The sequence below is a fragment of the Labeo rohita genome, chromosome 24 (genome assembly GCF_022985175.1).
Source record: "Labeo rohita strain BAU-BD-2019 chromosome 24, IGBB_LRoh.1.0, whole genome shotgun sequence".
Classification (NCBI taxonomy): domain Eukaryota; kingdom Metazoa; phylum Chordata; class Actinopteri; order Cypriniformes; family Cyprinidae; genus Labeo; species Labeo rohita.
In genome coordinates this window covers 16,415,678-16,428,688 of record NC_066892.1, presented here as the reverse complement: position 1 = coordinate 16,428,688, position 13,011 = coordinate 16,415,678, and the positions used below count along the sequence as shown (strand labels likewise).

At 35.7% G+C, this 13,011-nt stretch overlaps 1 protein-coding gene across 2 annotated transcripts; it reads left to right on the top strand.

Annotated features, from left to right (window-relative positions):
* The first annotated feature begins 286 nt into the window (after positions 1-286).
* Positions 287-12,980, top strand: ezh2 (enhancer of zeste 2 polycomb repressive complex 2 subunit). 2 transcript variants are annotated; one of them, XM_051097976.1, is made up of 20 exons: positions 287-657; positions 2,754-2,871; positions 3,081-3,209; positions 3,485-3,604; positions 3,685-3,805; positions 4,145-4,324; positions 5,507-5,609; positions 5,732-5,895; positions 5,975-6,072; positions 6,247-6,484; positions 7,047-7,216; positions 7,414-7,508; positions 9,074-9,114; positions 9,235-9,360; positions 9,721-9,899; positions 9,992-10,087; positions 10,178-10,259; positions 10,340-10,420; positions 10,502-10,586; positions 11,851-12,980. In XM_051097976.1, exons 2-20 carry the CDS (start codon positions 2,761-2,763, stop codon positions 11,909-11,911), a joined length of 2,280 nt encoding a protein of 759 aa, XP_050953933.1. In that variant the 5' UTR covers positions 287-657; positions 2,754-2,760; the 3' UTR covers positions 11,912-12,980. The 2 variants fall into 2 exon arrangements, with proteins under 2 accessions (XP_050953933.1, XP_050953932.1); XM_051097975.1 differs by having other exon boundaries at positions 288-657; positions 2,754-2,877.
* The last annotated feature ends 31 nt before the right edge of the window (positions 12,981-13,011 follow it).

Genomic DNA, 13,011 nt, shown 5'->3' with positions numbered 1-13,011 from the left:
CAAACGCATTAACTGCTGCTGCTCTTTGCTGACATATTTCACGGCAACGATAAAACCCCAAGGACGAGCACTAACATACTGCGCGCCTGTTTTACAGTTTCACAAAACTGTATTCGTTCAAAATCAAGAACAAAGAGAACTTCTTCACATGTCCCCCACTGCAGTCACGAATCCGATTCGCCAAGTCTCTGATAGGATCTAACCAATCGAAACTCTCAACATTGAGCCGCTCGAACATGGCTTGTTCTGATTGGCTAATCTGTTTGGCGCTCGTTGATTCTGCAGTGCGCGAGGTGGGCGGCGAATTCTGAGTATAAACGACAGACTGAGCGGGTTTGAATACTTACAGAAACGGAAATATTAGAAATTTACGTATATTTCAAATTTATTTCAGTTAGCTTACAGTCTGTCGCAGTTAAGAGAGAGAAAGACGTCTGGCCAAACAGATACTTGTAGAACTAAAGACGAATTAACCGCCTGTCTTTTGTTTATCGAGGCTCGCCGGTACTGGTAACGCGGACGCGCGGAGGTGAAAGGACCCTCTACCGCGAGCTAGCTGAGTTAGCTAGCTCACTTAACCGCTCTTCTTCATTTAGGGTCGGCGCTGAGGGACTGAGAGAAAAGTCGTTTGTTTGGATGTGGACAGGTCTCCTTCAGGTAGGCACTAGAAGACGACACCAAAGAGACCGAGAATGAGTGTTAGAGAAACCACATTTACTTTCTGGTTAAGACAACCCAGCTAACCAGTTAGCGACTAACTTTAAAATGAAACACTGCAAAGACAGCGGTCTTGTTAGATAATAGACAGTTTACTACTCATATGGTTCGTGTTGTACCCTACTGTCGAGACATGATGAAGTTGAAAGGATAATTAAACAAAATAACGAAAAAAATCAGTCAGAATTTACAAGCCCTCATGTCGTTTCAAACCTGTATGACTTAACGTTACTTTCTTCCGTGAAAGGAAACAAAGAGGATGAAAGAAATGACAGTTTCAGTCACTGCTAACTTTAATTGTATTGAAAAGATGCATTGAAATTGAATGTTGACTGACATCTTGCTTAACATCTTAATTTGTGTCAGAAGAAAAAAAGTCAGGTTTAGAGAACTCTGAGGTTGAGTAAACGATGGCATGTTTTTATCATTTTAGCATTTCAGTTGTTAGCCATTTACTAGTTCAACAGTGTTTATTTCTTAATTGTCATCACGAGACTTGCTGCTTTCGTGAAGTCGTGTGAGTAAACACAAGTAAATGTGTTTTAAGGTTTTGTTTCAGTTTTCACTTAGATGGCGCTTCAGTGTTACACCAGCAGGGGCGCCAATGAGTTCATACACCTGTCACATCTACACCAGGGGTTACACAAATCCCAGATTTGGGAATGAAAGTGTGCTTAATGCCATTGCAGAACTTTACATTTGGGTCATATAAAGTTTATTTGTGGATAAAAGTCTCATATTTGTTCAGTTTTTTTACATTTTACTAGAGTTAGATTGAGTATGTGAGTTTGTGGTGTTGCTGAGATGAATGGGAGAACTTGTAGGAGGGGAAAACCTGTGAACTTACAAGTGACACACAAGTGTCACTGTCTCGCACTATCTCAGCTGCTCGGTTACATATTCAGCCTACGTATTCGCAGCGTGTTAGAAAATCTCTGCAGCAATTAAGTCGGCTTTTACGCTAGTGGTTACCGGAGGAAAGTATTGTTGCTCTTACTATTGATACAGTCAAACTAAAATTTATTCAGTCACCTTCAACATTTCTCACATTATCACAGTTTTGCTATAGTTTAGATAATGGTAAAGATATGTGACAAGAACTCAGAGTTAAACTGTCAGAACAAATTCATCTTGATAATGTCAGATAACCTTGATAGAAAGGTATGTAGTAGATTGCAATCAACCAAAAAAATCAGACAACTGTTTTGTAATATGACAAGTATGACAAGATTTACACAACTATCAATACTTTGTTAACCAGTTACCAAGCAGTGCTTAATTTTGTTCAGTCTGTGGTGTAAAAAGGTCGCATTAGCAATTAAAGAAAAAAACGCTCAAGTAAAACATAGTCCGATCAAAGTGTCTGAATAATTTTTGTTCCCAGATTTGTATCAATTTTACTGTTGGTCCACTGTATGAAGAAGTTACTCAGGAGGAATCACATTTTTTTTTGCTGTGTTATCAGTAGGTATAGTAAAAGCTATTTCCATATTCTTTACTTAGTCTGAAAAGGTCTTAAGTCTCAAGTTTACCTTTATGGGATAGTTTAAACAAAAATTAAAGTTATGTCTTTAATTGCTCACCCTCATGTCGTCCAAACCGGTAGAACCTACATTCATCTTCCATACACAAATTAAGATATTTTTCATGAAATCAGGACTTTCTGACCCTCCATAGACAGCAACAGTACTACCACGTTCAAGGCCCAGAAAGGTCGTAAGTGCATTGTTAAAATAGTCCATGTGCCATCAGGGGTTCAACCTTAAAGCTGTGAGAACACAGTTTGTGTCCAAAGAAAACGAAAGTACTATCCCTTTCATAAAACCTGCAGAAACCTTGTGAGTAATCTCATATGTAATTACTTAATACTGTATTTACTTGCATATGAAAATTGTGAGTGATTTAACTTGTATACATGTACTATAACTTTGTTTTATCCAAAAGGAAAAAAACAAAAACTCTTAACCTTCATGTTTCAATATTCTTTCTATGTCAGTCCACACTGAAATCTAAAGCCATATTTTGTATGTGTATAGGGAAGCCATGGGATTGACTGGGAGGAAATCAGAGAAGGGTCCTGTTTGCTGGAGGCGGAGAGTGAAGTCTGAGTACATGCGACTGCGGCAGCTCAAACGTTTCAGGAGGGCAGACGAGGTCAAGGTGATCCATGGGCAGACATTAAGCTGCTCGTATAGAGTGTTTGGTGTTGGTCAGGCTTTTAGGTGTCACGTGATGGACAGTGCAAATGCACTGTTATGTATAGCATTGTTCACACAAATTATAAAAAGAGTCATGAGAGCAAGCATTTTGCCTGCCTGTTTATAGGATGGTCTCACAGTGAAATGTGTTTTCTTACTGTACAGAGCATGTTCAGCTCCAACAGACAGAAGATATTGGAGCGTACAGACATATTAAACCAGGAATGGAAACTGAGACGGATACAACCTGTTCATATTATGACACCTGTGAGCTCCTTGCGAGGGACTAGAGAGGTTAGAACAAATCCTCTGATTTAGACTCTCCTAAAGCGCATGTTTAATTCAATACATGCTTTGTACGTTTACGTTTTTACGTTAATTTGTTACGTTTTTTTAAATTAATTTGTCTTTTTTTTTTTTTTTTTTTTTTTTTTTTCTAATTTCTGTTTGCTTTTTGGAAATTTCTGTTAGTGTTTTATTATCATATGCATTTAAAGTAAATGCTTGTTATCCTAAGAATATCTTGGTATTTGGACTTTTTAATGTAACATGACTGAATCATTTTGCAGTGCACTGTTGACAGTGGCTTCTCAGAGTTTTCCAGACAAGTCATTCCTCTCAAAACACTGAATGCTGTGGCCTCTGTGCCTGTCATGTACTCATGGTCTCCACTCCAGCAAAACTTCATGGTAAAACCAAATTTCTTATACATATTTGCAAAGTCTGTGTTTTAATAAAAACACACTTATAATCTTGTATTCTGTTTTAGGTTGAAGATGAGACTGTATTGCACAACATCCCTTACATGGGTGATGAAATCCTTGATCAAGACGGCACCTTCATTGAAGAGCTTATTAAAAATTATGATGGAAAAGTTCATGGAGATAGAGGTCAGGATTTTTTTTTTTTTTTTTTCCTGGTTTATAAGATTTGATCTAGTTAGTGTGTTAAAGTACTAAACCTAAAAGCAGTGGGAAACATTCAAAGAATTGTGCGCTACTGAATAAAAGAGCACACAGACTTGTTATGACACATAATGGCTTTGTTACGACATAATGGTTTTAATTTTATTGGCTGAAATATCTTTTTAAAAACTGATTCACAATTATCTGCTGAAGCAGAGCTAACATTTCTGCATCTGCAAAAAAACCTTTAGACAGCAGGTTCTCTTGAAAAGGATATTGAAATTTTTATTTTATTTTTTTTGTCCTGTTTTGTTTTGTGTGTAGAGTGTGGCTTCATAAATGATGAGATCTTTGTGGAGCTAGTGAGCGCGCTCAATCAGTACAGTGATAATGAGGAAGATGATGAAGAGGAGGATCAGCATGATTGCAAGTTTGAGAAGATGGACCTCTGTGATGGAAAAGATGACACTGAAGACCCTCACAAGGACCAGCTGAATTCTGAGAGTAAGAGAAATTAATTTAATTTTTAGTGTAAAGTATGTAAAAACACATGGAACTTTAATACAAATTTTGAGCAATTAAAATATATTAAGCTCCACTCATTTTATTTATTTATTTTTAACCAAGCTTCAAAGATTAAAAGCAGTGTGGATCAACTGTTACATACACTACCAGTCAAAAAGTCAAAAAAAAAAAAAAAAAATATATATATATATATATATATATATATATATATATATATTTTTTTTTTAAAGAAGTCTCTTCTGCTCACCAAGCCTGCATTTATTTGTTCTGAAGTACAGCAAAAACAGTTACAATTTTGAAATATTTTTTGCTATTTAAAATAACTGTTTTCTATTTGAATATATTTTAAAATGTAATTTATTCCTATGATTTCAAATGTTTTAGCATCATTACTTCAGTCACTTTATCCTTCAGAAACCATTCTAATATACCGATTTGCAGCTCAAAAAGCATTTATTAATTTATTATTATGTTGAAAACACCTGAGTAAATGAATTGAAAGTTCAGAAGAACAGCATTTATTTGAAATAGAAATCTTTTGTAACAATATAAATGTCTTTATCATCAGTTTTGATAAAGCATCCATAGAAAATTTCTATAATCCCCCCCAAAAAATTATACTGACTCGAAGCTTTTGAATGGTATAGTGTATTTGTTACAAAAGCTTTTTATTTCAGACAAGTGCTGATTTTGGGATCTTTCTGTTTATCAAAGAATCTTGAAAAAATGTGCTCAACTGTTTTAAATATTGATAATGATAATAATAAAAATGTTTCTTGAACAGCAAATCAGCATTTTACAAGGATTTCTGAAGGATTATGTGACACTGAACACTGGAGTAATTATGCTGAAAATATATTCAAATAGAAAGCAGTTATTTTGAACAGTAAAAATATTTAATTTTTCTTTTTTGCTGTACTTAGATGTACTTAGATTTGCTGTACTTAGAGACTTCTTAAAAAAAACACTAAAAATCATGCTGTTCAAAACTTTTGACTGGTAGTGTATGTTAGTACTGTAGCGTTCACATGCCTTTTAGTGCTGACAACAAATGAAAAATAAGAGTTTTATTGCTTGCAGCATGTGTTTTAGAGTCTCTCATTTTATTATACAGTTGATTCTTCAGTAACAAACTCTGTGCTTTATTGTTGTGTGCAACAGGTCGCAACAATGACAGATCAAAAAAGTTTCCCTCTGATAAAATCTTTGAAGCCATTTCTTCCATGTTTCCTGATAAAGGTTCAACTGAAGAGCTCAAAGAAAAGTATGTTAGAAAACACCTCTGAATAATAACTTCCAATGGTTATGATAAACTTAAATGGAAAATAATTTAAAGCTTGCATATGCATTGAAATTTGATGGGTGAGATATATTGTCTTTTTGCAGATATAAGGAACTTACTGAGCAGCAGCTCCCAGGGGCTCTTCCTCCTGAATGCACCCCCAATATTGATGGACCAAATGCTAAATCAGTGCAAAGAGAGCAGAGTCTGCATTCCTTCCATACACTCTTCTGCAGGCGTTGCTTCAAATACGATTGTTTCCTTCACCGTAAGCAATGATTCCACAAATTTCTGTCATTTAAGCCTTTCAAGACTTCATTTCTCTAAATGCATGTTTTGTTTTACAGCCTTTCATGCAACCCCAAACACATACAAGCGTAAGAACATGGAGAATCTGGTGGACAGCAAACCATGTGGCATTTATTGCTACATGTATATGGTTCAGGCAAGTGCATTACGCCACTTTTTTTCAAAATGAAAGATATTGTTAACCCTGAAGACTTGATACGTTTGTGCAGTCATGATTTCTGCAAAATGTTTGCGCACAGGTTTACACATAAATGCTGCTTAATTCTGACATTCACTCTTATGATTAACCCTGGCATATGTATCTCCTCAGGATGGCATCGTTAGGGAATACCCAGCAGGTGTTGTTGCGGAGCGTGCCAAGACCCCTTCTAAGCGCACAGCAGGCAGACGCAGAGGAAGACACCCGAACAGCAACAGCAGACCCAGCACCCCGACAGTTAACGCTGAGACTAAAGACACAGATAGTGACCGGGAGGGAGGAGCAGATGGAAATGACTGTAACGATAAAGATGATGATGACAAAAAGGATGAGACCACCAGCTCCTCAGGTAGAGATTCGGGGTCATATTTGATTGTGTGCTGCCAACCATTAAAATTAAAATCACATTAATAAAGTCATGTCATAATTAATTTTGTATTAGTGTTTTGAATCAGTGAAAATCAGTTTTTTAAAATTGAGCTGAATAAATAAGTTTTCCATTGATGTATGGTTTGTTAGGGCAATATTTGGCTGAGGTACAACTATTTTAAAATCTAGAATCTGAGGGAGAAAATCACCTTTAAAGTTGTCCAAATGAAGTTCTTAGCAATGCATATTAGTAATCAAAAATTAGGTTTTGATATATTAACGGTAGGAAATGTACAGAATATCTTAATGAAACCTGATCTTTACTTAATATCCTAATGATTTTTGGCATAAAAGGAAAATCAATCATTTTGACCCATAATTTGACAAAAAAAATTGATGTATTTTTGGCTATTGCTACAAATATACCTGTGCTACTTAATACTGGTTTTGTGGTCCAGGGTCACACATATTTATTTAAAGGTTTTTTGCTATTTTAGATTTCCTTTCAATAATTTTATATTTTATTATTTTTTTTTGTACAGAGGCAAACTCCCGCTGTCAGACTCCAGTGAAGTTGAAGTTGAGCTCAGAGCCTCCTGAGAATGTGGACTGGAGCGGCGCTGAGGCCTCTCTCTTCAGAGTGCTCATTGGCACTTACTATGATAACTTCTGCGCTATTGCCAGACTCATCGGCACAAAGACCTGTAGACAGGTACTCAAACCTGAGAAGATGGGTTTATGCAAACACATTACTTATAGCAGTGTTCATAATACTGTTTAATGCTAAACAACTATGCATAATTGCTGTGGAATTATTTTTGAGGATCTGGTAAATTACAAATTAACACAGACAGTAATTACATAAACAGTGAAATGATTTCATGCTTTTCTTGTTTTGGGCTTTGTCAGGTTTATGAATTCAGGGTAAAAGAATCTAGCATCATTGCACGTGCACCTGCAGTGGATGAAAACACTCCTCAAAGGAAGAAGAAGAGGAAACACAGGTGTGTTCAGAGTGATATTTCTAAGAGTCTGACTACCTTTCATTTTTTTTTTTTTGAAACTTTTAGTGTATGATATAATCAAGTGCTGCCACTCACAACGGCTGCTTCTGTCTTTCTTTTTTTTTTCTTGACAAGAAGTGCATTTATTTAGTCATAGAGCGTCTTTATGACCACATCAAATGGGAGACTTTTAACTTCACTTCAGCGACAACTGCTAGTCAAACAAGCGCGGGAAAGGTGCGGGTGATGAGGGAGCTCATCAGTTTTGTCATCCATATGAAAAATGCATACAGGCACACCTCTACTGGGGAGATGATGAGTCGATGTTGCCGACTTCATCTCTTAAGCCAAAAAGAAAAAAGGAAGCACTAGTAAATATATCTATCACTAGTAAATAAGTTATCAATAACTTATGAAAACGTTAATGCTGTCTCCGTGCTGTTTTTCCCAGACACATTCGTGATTATTATATCTGCCAGTGCACTGTGGCAAGCTTTTTTTTTTTTTGCATGTGCTTGAGCGCTTATTAAGCTTTTGTAGGTTAAAATTGACGATTACTAGTCGTTTAAGGGCAACCTTAAAGGGGTCATAGGAAAGATCAGCAAAGTTCACTTTTTCATGTTGTTTGAACATTAATGTGTGTTGGCAGTGTATGTACAAATCTACCCTATAATGATAAAAATCCATGCAGTGGTTTTTAATGAATCTGTAAAAATAATAAATTTGCCGTCACACTGACAGAGGCCGCAGCCACAATAGTTGATTGACATGAACTCTTACCTCAGACCAGCTGTCACAGTCCAGTAACCTTCCTTGGTTAATGCCGAAGCAGGGATGTAAGTTAGATTGAGCGATTGAGGTGTTGTGTTGCTGGATGTAATAATGAACATAGCTGTCGTCACTTACTCCCGGCTTCTGAGCCACTGAAGAGGCAGTGGATTACATTTGTTTGTAAATGGAATGCGGCTCCCGATCTACATATATCCGTCTGTGTTCACGCGAATCATTCGTGATCCAGCTTCACCTACAGCAGAAGTGTGTATAAGGTGGTTTTTTTTTTTTTTTTTAATGAGTCTTTGCGATCGCCTTTCTTTATAACACGGTAGTTAGGAAGTTTAGCGGCTAAACATGGCTAAAGTAAACAGGCCCGTCATTCCACAAAGAGTAGAGAGGGGCGGGGTGAGCAGAGCTCATTTGCATTTAATGGAACAACCCCTTAGAATGAGATGATTTTTGCAGAGCTCATTTTGACAAGGTATAAAGGGTGTTTTACAAAACCATTGAGAATTTTTAATCAAAGTATATTAAAGACTTTTCATTAAGACCCAAAAGAATCATATCATCTTGTGGAAAATGGGCATCCGATGACCCCTTTAATATTTAAAAACTTTAATGTTAGGTGAGATTAATCAAAAATAATTTTCAGAAAAAAAATTAGCTGTTTTTTTTTTTTTTTTTAATCGATTGACAGCACTAATGTAATATTAAATTAAAATATCCAAACTATTATGATTTGTGCATTTCAGTCATGTATTACTCTGTTGTGCTTTCTTGGGTTCTTCTAGATTGTGGGCCACTCATTGTCGGAAGATTCAACTAAAGAAAGGTTTGTGTCTTTAGATTATGTTAAATTCTAGCTCATATTTTTAGATAGCAAGATTTCACCGTGCGAAAGTTGAGTAAAAATGCAAATATACATTTTTATATATGTGAAACATGCTTGCAGATGGCTCCTCCAATCATGTGTACAACTACCAGCCATGTGACCACCCGCGCCAGCCTTGTGACAGTTCTTGCCCTTGTGTCACCGCCCAAAACTTCTGTGAGAAGTTCTGCCAGTGTAGCTCGGAATGTGAGTGTATAGAGACACACACACGCACACACTCACACACTCAGTTAGACAGTGCAGGGATGCAACACAGATGAGGCACCCAGTTTACACCAAAACACTGGAAAATAATCTGGGCTTGGGAAGAGGAAACAGTGCTGTAATTGCTTCTTATTCTCTAAATGTGATTGCGAGTTGAATGCTTTTCATTTTGACCTACATTTTAAATTGGTTATGTTTTACAAGATTGGCACCGTATGCAAGTTAATATGTAACTAAGGTGAAGTTATTGCATTCATGAATTTTCTTTTATAACAGTCATGTTTGGTTTGAAGGTCAGGTCTGGAATCAGGAGTTATTTTTGAACTGGATTTTTCTGTACAGGTCAGAACCGGTTTCCAGGCTGCCGCTGTAAGGCCCAGTGTAACACCAAGCAGTGCCCCTGTTACCTGGCCGTACGAGAGTGTGACCCTGACTTGTGTCTCACATGCGGGGCGGCTGATCACTGGGACAGTAAAAATGTCTCCTGTAAGAACTGTAGCATCCAGAGAGGAGCAAAGAAGGTACAAAAAAACATAAAATGTTGTTTGACCATTTAGTTGTGATACACCCTGTTTTCTTGGTTCTTTATGCCATTTCTTCCCTTTTTTTTAAGCACTTGCTACTGGCTCCATCTGATGTGGCCGGATGGGGAATCTTCATCAAAGAGCCAGTTCAGAAAAATGAGTTCATCTCCGAGTACTGTGGGGAGGTGAGATGTTTAAAAAAAGAATGTTACGTCAGGACTAATGCACAGTGATGTTTATTACTTATATGACGTGTTTCTATTCTCATCTGTTAGATCATCTCCCAGGATGAGGCAGACCGCAGAGGCAAGGTGTATGACAAATACATGTGCAGCTTCCTGTTCAATCTTAACAACGGTAACTAACCTCTTTCTCGCAAATGCTCGCTGTTCACGTGCCCCCTCGCTGGCTGACAACCTCCCACCTTTCACCCACAGATTTTGTTGTTGATGCAACTAGGAAAGGAAACAAGATCAGGTTTGCCAACCACTCTGTGAACCCCAATTGCTATGCAAAGGGTAAGTCACTCAGAATCTTGTACTAAAAGGATCTTGTGTGTAAAGTGTGACGTCATGGGCTGTTTGTATCTGTCCCCACAGTGATGATGGTTAATGGGGATCACAGGATTGGCATATTTGCTAAGAGAGCCATACAGACTGGAGAGGAACTGTTCTTTGACTACAGGTAAAAACAAAAATGTGTAGAGGTGTTTTCTTGAAATGGAAAAACTGTGGTCATGTTGTATACAAACAGAAACTAAAGTCTTCCCTGCAACAAGTTTGGTGTAACTTAAAGAAACTTTGACAGAAATATATTACTTAATGTAATAAGAATACTGCTAATTATAAAATTATAAATAAAACATGATTTTTAAGGGATAAATAGCAGAGTTAATATACCAGAATTTATGTACTAGAAAAAGTAAATATGCAACACTGTCTTTCTAAAAAAAATAAATAAAGTTAATAACACAATATATTATTTTTGAGAGATTAGACATTAGAGATGCGACTTTTTTTTTTTTTTTTTTAAAGTTAATGAAAATAGAATCTAGAAAATTAATAGAAAACTCTTTTGCTTTTTGATTGTTGTGTTTTTTTTTTTTTTTTTTTTTTTTTTTTTTTTTTTTTCTTTTTAATTAAGCATTAAAGCAGAGTAAAAAAAAATTAAACTGGGGGGAAAAAAAGAATCCAGAGAAATTAAAATGGGGAAAAAATTAAACATTTAATAGGGCCTTTAAAAATGTAATTTTTGTTAGACAGTTTAACAGTAATTTATTAAATGTTTAAGTTCCATGATTTCAATTAATTAGACATGCTTTTTGATTGATATATATAATAAATTGAACCATTAAAACAGACAAAAAAAAATTTAACTGTGGAGAAAAAAAAACAGAATCCAGAGAAATTCAATTGGGGAAAAAATGGAATTAGCTAAAAAATTACAAATTTCATAGGGCCTCAAATGTAATTTTTGTTAAACGTTTAATAAATTGCTGTTAAATTGTTAAAGTTTCATGATTTCAATTAATTAGACATGCTTTTTTTATTTGTATTTATTTATTTATTTTTTTTATTATTATTTTATTTTAATTTAACCATTAAAACAGACAAAAAAAACTTTAAACTGGAAAAAAGAGAATCCACAGACATTCAAATGGGGGCAAAATAGAAAAAAAAAAAAAAAATAGAAATTTCATAAGGCCTTAAAATTGTAATTTTGGTTTAACATTTAATAAATTGCTGTTAAATTGTAAGTTTCATGATTTAAATTAATTATACATGCTTTTTTATTATTTTTTTTATTTATTTATTTATTTTTTTATTTAACCATTATAACAGAAAATGAAGAAAAACAAAATTTCATAGGGCCCTATTAATGCAGGAAATGTTTTCTTTGAGAGGTGTTTTTGAACCGTCTAACCCAATGTTTCCATATCTCTTTTCAGATACAGTCAAGCTGACGCTCTGAAATACGTAGGTATTGAACGTGAAATGGAAATTCCATAAAGCCATCTACCTCCTTCAACAACAAATGCCTTACACTCTTCAGGAATTCTCTCTCCACTTGCATTTCCAATACAGTTGCGATACAGTTTTATAGGACATGGGCATCTATTTGAAAAGTTTTTAACAATGATATTTTGAAGACTTCCTTTTTTTTTTTTTTTTTAACTCGACCAACAGGCTTAACTCTGGGATACACTTTCTGATAGTAACTTGAACATTCTGTCATGTTTACAGTTGAGGTTTTAGTAGAGAGTCATTTTGTAACGGGCCATTATTTTGTAGCTGGATTGTAGGTTTCGTTTTAAATTATTTTGACAGTTTTCTCTATACCTTTGGACCAAATTACACATTTAAACTGGCTGTACGTTTGTAACGCAGAAACGTATATCAAGCAGTCCCCACCGTTTTAAGGTTTGTTCTTTGTGGAAACCAAAGCCACTGTCACTGCTTTGCATGTTAATCTCTCCAGAGATATTAAATGCATTTTCCGGTGCCAATGCACAGTTGCTGTACAAAAACGTAAGGAGGGAGGACTCAGTATCATATTGCGGTGCCTTGACATGTTTAAAGAACACTGACTAGTTTCTTGAATTAGATTTTTCTTAAAATGTTAAATGGTGTACTCATCGTTGTATGCATGAACAAAGGTTTTCAAATGGAGTGGAATCAGGTAACTCTTCATTCCTCACTGTACATTGTTTTGTAATGTTTATCCAGACAGTTGCAGCTATGAATTTTAGACGTCACTAAATGTAAAGAGATTGGATTAAGGTGCTGTTCTCGTCCCTGGTTACGTGACAAAACAATCACTTTTTGAACGTGGGATACTGTAAAATCAAAGCAATAATACCAGGCTTGACTCCAGAAGTCCCTATTTATTTTATACGTAATTTATTGATGGCTATCATTTGCTGTGATTTGTCTAGTGAATATTAGGGAGTTCCTCCTTCAGAGCTTGATCTGTTTTTTTGCTCCTTTTAATTCATATTTCTCCTCTGAACCTGTTGTTCCCCCTCGTCTTTTCTGAGGGTTTTTGACCACTCTATCTCCATGTTTTTGCCTCCGATTACAAGGTGCTGTTGAATTGTTTACAGGGACTT

Coding starts and splice junctions, on each gene's coding strand:
- ezh2 (XM_051097975.1), top strand. CDS start 2,761: ATGGGATTGACTGGGAGGAAATCAGAGAAGGGTCCTGTTTGCTGGAGG. Junction 7,217..7,413: donor GCACAAAGACCTGTAGACAG/GTACTCAAACCT, acceptor GGGCTTTGTCAG/GTTTATGAATTCAGGGTAAA. Junction 9,361..9,720: donor CTGCCAGTGTAGCTCGGAAT/GTGAGTGTATAG, acceptor TTTTCTGTACAG/GTCAGAACCGGTTTCCAGGC.